General features: G+C 48.0%; 2 protein-coding genes across 2 annotated transcripts; one reads left to right on the top strand and one right to left on the bottom strand.

Moving 5' to 3' along the window:
- Positions 1-2,497: 2,497 nt before the first annotated feature.
- On the bottom strand, positions 2,498-4,939 carry LOC120708131 (protein TAB2 homolog, chloroplastic-like). The gene is made up of 3 exons (XM_039993246.1): positions 4,075-4,939; positions 3,865-4,008; positions 2,498-2,956 (listed from the first exon to the last, which is right to left on the bottom strand). Exons 1-3 carry the CDS (start codon positions 4,856-4,858, stop codon positions 2,697-2,699), a joined length of 1,188 nt encoding a protein of 395 aa, XP_039849180.1. The 5' UTR covers positions 4,859-4,939; the 3' UTR covers positions 2,498-2,696.
- Positions 4,940-5,051: 112 nt separating this feature from the next.
- Positions 5,052-7,574, top strand: LOC120708141. The gene is made up of 5 exons (XM_039993258.1): positions 5,052-5,268; positions 5,828-5,903; positions 6,226-6,339; positions 6,944-7,045; positions 7,247-7,574. The coding sequence occupies exons 1-5, from the start codon at positions 5,150-5,152 to the stop codon at positions 7,289-7,291; spliced, it is 456 nt and encodes a 151-aa protein (XP_039849192.1). The 5' UTR covers positions 5,052-5,149; the 3' UTR covers positions 7,292-7,574.
- The last annotated feature ends 509 nt before the right edge of the window (positions 7,575-8,083 follow it).

Here is an 8,083-nt window from a genome sequence, read left to right as displayed (position 1 = left end):
CCTCAACTGACGCACGTTGGGCGCCAAAGAGTTCCTGAAAGTTTCTGGTCTTTGATGGCCTTTTATTTTTTTTATTATGTTGTGTTTGTTCATAACCACATATTTATTGAGAAGATATGTTGCCGCGTGCTATCGCTATCTTTTTTTGGCAGGACTTTATTTTTTATTTGCATGTGCACTGTAACCTGCGTGCGCAGAAAAGATGGCTGACACATTTATAGAGACATTATGGTAATTTTACATGAACAGTAAAATTTCTAGTTTAAACCTATAAGTTCACTTAAACTCGGACGGAGGGAGGAACACTCAGCACAGCCTTTTTTTTTTTTTGCAGCTTCTCTCTCTGCCACCTCATCTGATACCAGCGATATTGGTAGTCATGGAGGCGTTATGGCAGCATGCGCAGCCAGTGGAGGTAAACTTGCCAGAAACATGCGTGGGCGGGTAAATTCCGTTTCGGTGAAAGAAAAAATGCAGAAATGGCAGAAACAATTTACAATCGCTAGCTTCCCCGCTTGGCATCCCTGTCGTGGATTTGGTGGACAATTTTTTTTATTAGTGGAGCCTGTGTGAGAGGTGAGCCTCTTCTTCGAAAAAATGGACCATTCATGGAGAAAGAGAGAGAAAAAAGGGAAGAAAAATCAAGCGTGACAAGCCAACCTGGCAAGAAGAAACCGCGTGACGACGTAATCTTTAAGCGGACCGTTTCTGCGGTACCGACTTTGGTCTGTCTTTACTCACTGACAGGTGGGCCTGATCGAACGGTGGGCGCGCTCCGCCTCCGCCTCCGCCTCGCACTCACGCTCCGCCTCCGCAACGCCGCCGCCACGGGAGCTCCGCCGATGCCGCGCTGGAGCACCCCCCCTCCCCCCCGCCGCCATCCTTCCCCTGCTTCTGCTCCGGAACGAGACGCCGCCGCCTCCGCCGCGCCGGCCGTGGCCCGCCTCGCCCCTCGCCTCCGCGCCATGGCAGCGGGCCGTGCCCCGCCTCGCCCCTCGTCACTGCGCCATGGCAGCGGGTCGTGCCCGCCTGGCCCCTTGCTGCCGCGCCACCCTCCTCCCCCCTCCCTCGCGTCGCGCCATACCAGGGAGGAGGGAGCACCGGAACAAGGGCCTTGCCGAGCCCTGCCTCGCCTCGCCGCCGGTGCAGGGGGGAGAGGGAGAGGGGAGGGAGGGAGGGTCGGGCCCCTGCTCACCGGAGGGAGGCGGCGCAGGGAGAGAAGGGGCGGCGCCGGCCGGAACAGAGGGAGGCGGAGGAGCAGAGGAGGTAGGGGATGGGAACGGTCCGCCTCGCCGCACGCGCCGTTCCGCCCCGGCCACGCCTCCGCGGCCGCGCGCGTCCGCCGTGGCTCCCTTCGCCACGGAGCTCCGACCGCCCGCCGAGCTCGACCACGGGCGGTGGCGAGGAGCGTCGGCCTGCCCCCGACAGCCCCGAGCTGCCCCGCGCCGGTCACCGCGCTCGAGCTCCATGGCCGGATGGAGGAGGGAGACGGCTGCCGAGGAGGGTGGCCGCACACCGAGGCCACCGCGCGCCGCCGCACTCTCGCCGGCCACCACGCGCCTGGGAGGGGGCGGCCCGTTGGAGAGAGAGAACAGGGAAGGAGGGGAGGGCGCGGGGTGGGGGAGAGAGAAAGAGAATAAAAAAAGAGAGGAGGAGGCTGACGTGTGTGGGCTCCAGTAATGAGTACTCCCTCCTTCCCCGTTTATAAGGCATGGTGGAACATGGCACGGTCTTCTAAACAACACTTTGACCATTTATTTATCATATATTATATCACTTTTGATTATAAGCTTATAATCATTGTAAACTATATTTGATTATGAATCCAATCATATGAAATTTGCATTATAAAAACAAAAATTTAATAGTCAAATTATTGGTCAAAGATGAGAAGGTTTGAATCTTGATATACGTGTATGCCTTATAAACTGGGAAGGAGGGAGTAGTTGGGATAGAGTATTACGAATATAGAAAAAATTAAATATGGAGAAGAAAATATTAATGACTAGATGGAATACAGCCTCACTTACTGCCGTCGCGTGCTTCTCAAATCTCAGTAGTGTTCATCAATTGCCAAGGAGCAAGATGAGGCGTCAAGAGAAGAGCAGCCCCTGAATCGATCGGTTGCCAAGGACCCTCGCTTTTTTTTTTTCTAGATAAAACGGGTCTACATGTACTGATTTGTCTGCATATCATGTTCAAAGGGATTTGCACCTATCAAAAAAATATGGATTTGCTCATGTGTGGTGGCCAATGGACAATGTTGTGAAAGGGAATTGCACCCGGTGAGCTTGTAGCTCTGTAGTTCATCCACTAAATTAGTAAAGCAAGGTTTAGGCATCTATTAGTATGACCATTTGATCTGTCACATGTTGTTATGCCTCTGGAAATCTGAACTTAGTAATGTCTCTACATCTTTTGGTGTTCTGTTCATAGCTATAATCACTGTTTAGTTCTCTTGGCATTTTGACATACATGTCCTTATAGATATTTCATATGATGAAACTTGATACTCATATTATGGAGGGTATTTATTTCACCTGTAGCAATGCACGGGCATGTTGCCTAGTAAACAAGCAAAAGGGCGGAACAAAATCTTGTATACCGATCCCATGTACCGGCACTACACATGCTACATCCATTTTTTTTCCTGCAAAATTCAGGGTACAGTACAGGCTAAGCATCCAGCGGGTGGATCATACAGGCGGCGGGGGCAGGTCGAGGAGGAGCCAGAACCCGACGCAGCCGTCGGAGTTGAGGTTCTCCTGGATGGCCAGGAAGTGGAGGCCGCCGCAGGCCTTCTTGGCCGCCTCCCAGGCCTCCGCCTCCTGCGTCGCCGCGGGGGTCTTCTGGTACCCCGAGTAGATGTACCGCGTCGACACCCCCGCCGACAGAATCAGGCTCCCCCTGCCCGTGTCCGCCTCCATCGCGCAGATCTCCAGGCCGTTCATCCACGCTGCAAAATGGAGGAGATCAGAAAGGAAACACAGTGATGACACGGCGAACTTGCTAGCACAGCTGCAATTCTTCGACACAGTCCCTCTTCAACTTTACAGTACGCATTGCATAAAGAGATCAGAGTAGCCAACTGATGTATGAGTACTGCTTACAAGACTGCAATTTTCTTATAGGTCCTGTTTAGTTCGGTAAATTTTTTGAATTTTTTATACTGTAGCACTTTTGTTATTATTTGGCAATTAATGTCCAATTATAAACTAATTATAGACTAATTAGATTTAAAAGATTCATCTCATGCTACTCCCTCCTTCCCCGTTTATAAGGCATGGTGGAACATGGCACGGTCTTCTAAACAACACTTTGACCATTTATTTATCATATATTATATCACTTTTGATTATAAGCTTATAATCATTGTAAACTATATTTGATTATGAATCCAATCATATGAAATTTGCATTATAAAAACAAAAATTTAATAGTCAAATTATTGGTCAAAGATGAGAAGGTTTGAATCTTGATATACGTGTATGCCTTATAAACTGGGAAGGAGGGAGTAATCAGTTAGACTGTGTTATTAGTTATTTTTTCAACTATATTTAATGTTTCATGCATGTGCCAAACATTTAATGTGACAAGTACTGTACAAAATTTTTTGGGAAGGCCATAGTTCATATTTACAAGTTACGACTAGAAATCGTACGGGTCATTTCATTTGTGTTTGCAATCAGGCATTAATCATGAAAAATCAAAATTCACTGTCGATTCACCACATCATCTCGAGTGCCGCCTCGGGAGTTTCAGACTGCTTGTTAATTTCACGGTGTCTTGCTTGACAGCACATTGTCATCTTCAAAACAAGAATGTGGTATGCATGCATTGGCTGAAAATTAGCTGCAAACTTACCGGCTAGAGGCTTGGCGCGAGATGATTCCACGGCGACTCCAGGGACCAGCGTGCTGTCCTCGAGCTCGAACCCCAGCAGGTCCAGATCGAGCCCCGCGCCGAAAGCGTACCTCCTCTCCAGTGATTCCACCTCCCCTCTTACAGCTGCAGACGAAGCACAATCGTCTTGAGGATGGCTAAAGCAAGGTAGAAATCGAACTAAATACTCACCGGAGAAGGGCAGCTGCACGAACGCCCACTTGTCGCCGACGAGGTTCTCGGGGAGCGTGGTGGGGAACGGGTTGTCGAGCGCGAGCAGCGGCCTGGTGCCGGCCTGGAACCCCGGGTGGCGGCTGTACACGGCCTCGAACCGCTCCTCCAGCCACAGCAGCAGCGCCACGCACCGCCGGCTCGGCACGGCCTTAACGCCGAGCTCGCCGCAGGCGCGGGTGATGATGGTCTGCATCTGCGACCGGAAGAAGCGGACGCGGTCGGGCACCGGCACGCCCAGCGCCTCGGGCACGGCGGCCAGCGCGTCGCGGAGCGTGACGCTGTTGATGGCGTTGTTGGGGAAGTAGCGGGTGAACTGGAGCGAGAGCGTGGCGTCGCAGACCACGAGCTCCCACACCTTCTTGCCGCGCGCGTCCAGGATGGGCCGCGAGCAGAAGTCCAGCTCCCACTCCCGGATCGCCGCCGGGTCCGCGTCGGGGTCCAGGTAGCACACCTCCGCCTGCGGGTCCACCGCCTCCTCCCCGTTGGCGTAGTTCTCGGGGTCCGCCTCTTCTTCGGCGGTGCCGGCAGCGGCGGAGGCGGCGGCGGAGCTCTCGGCGGAGATGGACCGGCACCGGCGCGGGCGCGGCGACGGGCAGGCCGGAACAATCACGCGTTGGCGAGCGTGCGGGAGGGACCGCGCGGAGAGGGAGACTGAGGTGGGTCGCCCTGGAGGGTTAGGGAGCGGGAGGCTCCGGCGCAGGGCGAGGCCATGGCCGGCGACGATGGCGGTGGCGGTCGTCATGGCGGGCGCGGGCGCCCACGGCCACACGCAGAAGCTAACGTTGCCACTGGTGGCGTCGCGGCGCGGGGGAGCGTGCCAATTCACTCACCATCCAGTGTGATCTCTCTCTCTCTCTTCCGTTTGGGCGATGGGCCGGCCCAAGCCCACGAAGAAGCCGAACAGGATAACGATGACCTCGTGTAACGGAATGGGGAAAAACTAGAGGGTGGAACTGTGGAAGACGGCGGTGTCCGGAGTCCATAGAAATAGGAGAGGAGGGGAGAAGGGGAGAGGAGGCGGGCAGCAGCAAGAATGGCGTGCTCCACCAGCCTCTGCTTCTCGTCGACGATTCCGTCTCCGGTCTCTTGCTCTTCCGGCTCCTCCCGCTTCCTCGCGATCCAGCAAGTGTCCTCTGCCCCGTCCTTGTTCAGGTATGCTCTGGACCCTCTGGTTTCTTGCTGCCCATGTCCCCATTGATGCAGTATTGCTCTTTCTCAATTCATTTATCCAAAGCCCAAATTAAGGTGCTCCATGATTTTAGATGTTGTACTTCTAGTGATGTGGATATCGTATACTTTTATTTGTTTCTGACGCTAGCCCACCAGGTCACACGAACTTTTATTGTTAATTTTTTTTATATTCTCAGCAATCTGATAATTTACCTTGAACATACGTCGTCTAACGTATTGAAGAATAATTAGTTGACATTCTGATGTATCTAGTATCCATGCCTATCTTAACTAGAGTATTTACAGGCTCGGAACCTGTTCTTCGGTTGCAAACCCTTGGGAATTTCATTTTTGTACAATGGTTGAACAGTTGAATTTTTCACTGGGGTTGGCCAGCGTCCAGGAGTACAGTAATTTTAAATTACATCAGTTGGTTTGACTTGTGTTCTAATGGCTATATTCTGGTTGTGGTTTAGTGTAACATCAATAGCACCTGCGTTAGCTTAACTGACCTCTGAGTTACATGTCTTTTCTCTCATAGATGGACAATCCAATACAAGCAATGGAGGCATACATTACACCGGAGAAGCCACCTGCTGGCCTTTGCTAGTGCAGATGTATGCGTCAGTTTTTTTTTTTTTTGAGTAGGCCATCTATTTTTGAGGGTTGGTAGGGCTATGACATTAATAGTACAATTGTTCAAATAATATTTCCTGAACTCTTTATGTGATTTTGATTCTTTTTAGTTAGAACAAGCTTTAGTTTTGCTAAGGCCTTTATCCAACCAGAATGCCTTAATGCCTTGGCACTCTTCATGGTATGCCTTATACTAAGTACTAACCCTGGTGAAAGTTATTCAACTTTTTTAGTGTCTGTTACTGCATCCTTATTCTACAGTATATTCTTGGTAGTTCAACTGCTTTTGTTCAAATGAATCAGGCACCACAAGGCAAAAGAAGCTCAGGTGAAAATGTTGTGATGGTTGATCCACTGGAAGCTAAGCGTCTAGCTGCTAAACAAATGCAAGAAATCAGGGCCAAAGAAAAGCTGAAGGTGCATTGTTGCTGTATTGGAGTGTATCATTCTTTAAATTAAATAAACCATATATGCTAAAGGAAGGAATATTCAGGATAAGGGGAAAAATCTCTCTTTTGTTTGCACCAATAGTTGGTGGTGAGATGGTGAAGCTAGCCTTTTTCCCTGTTCATGCTGTCCTGCAATTTCCCCATTGCGGATTAAATTCTTTGAGCATGCAAAAACATCATCGTATATTGTGCAGTTGACGCACCTAACCTAATTGCAAAAAGATATGCAACATGATTTACCTAGTGGACTGTCGCTTGCATTACTCACATGGGTATTTCATATGCATCTTTTTTTTAAGGATGTCATATGTGTTGTAACTTATGTGAGATGTTGAAAATCCTTTGTGATACAAGAGTGATATATGTTTATTATTTTCCTAAGAGGCTAAGTTAGTACTAGTTCCACTTTCTGTTAACAAATAGTCATTTTCTCATACAATATCACTAATTAGTCCCAGTTTGTACTGGAAAACCCATCTGTTGCGGTCCCCTTTGAATTCCAAGATTGGTCTGTATTCTATATTGATACTTCATTGTGTTTTGTTCAAATTTAACTGTGGCCTGTTTTGCAGAAGCAACGTCACGCAGAAGCGATTAACGGTGCATTGGCAATGATAGGACTGACTGCTGGATTAGTAGTGGAAGGTCGGACAGGAAAGGGTATCTTGGGGCAGGTACTTAAAGCTGAATGCATTAGGAATTCGGTTTGTAGTACGTACAAGTTTTTTTTTATCAATACAGATAACATAATTTGAGAAATGTCATAATGGATAACCGTGAAATACGATGCCAAACAATTAATTACCTAAAAATTAGAATGTTAGCAACAGTTCTACACTACTGATATATGACCCCATGCTCATCAATTCCTGCAGCTGGCTGGATATTTGGCGGCTATTTCTGGTTTATTTGAGCAATAGAGGATCATGTTTGGACATTTCTTTTTCACATTCCTTGGCCAAGAGAGCTCTTGTCTGAATCTTATTTGTTGGATCCATTCAATTTTTTGGGCAGTTAATCCTAGCTGGCTGTGCAATAACACAACCAGATTTGTATATTTATCAAGTGCTATATCATGGACTGAACATTAATATACAGTGTAACAGATTTATTCGATGTACCCCAAAAATTTCTGATGATGACACTTAACAGCTGCTGAAGAGCAGTTGTACTCATGCTTCAATGTCAAAACGTTCAAGTCACCGAGAACTCTTTTTTTTTTCTTTTGGCCAAACCATTGAGGTGGTAGTGAGATGTGGCTTTTAATTAGAAGGTCATGATTGGTTACTTGTATATACTGTGCTAATGAATTATGATTATGCCACCTGCGATGGGAGTGATGATTCTATTGCCAGCGTGTGACTCAATCTCACTTTCAAGTTTTGGGTCGTTCAAGTGTTTTCTGCTATATTTTCTTGTTGGTTGAGTTCAAGTTTCACTATTTTTGCATGCTACCTGTTCTGTTTTTTTAGGAAATTTTATTTCTAACTTTGATCTCGTGTGTAATTATCTATATCTGTTAGAATTATTATAAACAAAAATATCATCAGCAAAGATACTTAATATCTGGTCATGATTTAATATTTGTTTGTTTTTCTGCTTGCTCCTTTTAAATGAATGTGAAACTGTATCTGATCTGATTCATCATCCGTACTAGTTTTATACTGTAACTACAAGCTAAAAACAAGCTAGGTTTACGTTTTGTTGAGCAT

Source organism: Panicum virgatum, chromosome 1K (assembly GCF_016808335.1).
Source record: "Panicum virgatum strain AP13 chromosome 1K, P.virgatum_v5, whole genome shotgun sequence".
NCBI classification, from domain to species: domain Eukaryota; kingdom Viridiplantae; phylum Streptophyta; class Magnoliopsida; order Poales; family Poaceae; genus Panicum; species Panicum virgatum.
The sequence above is the reverse complement of the archived record's forward strand: the minus strand, read 5'-3'. Positions and strand labels throughout refer to the sequence as shown.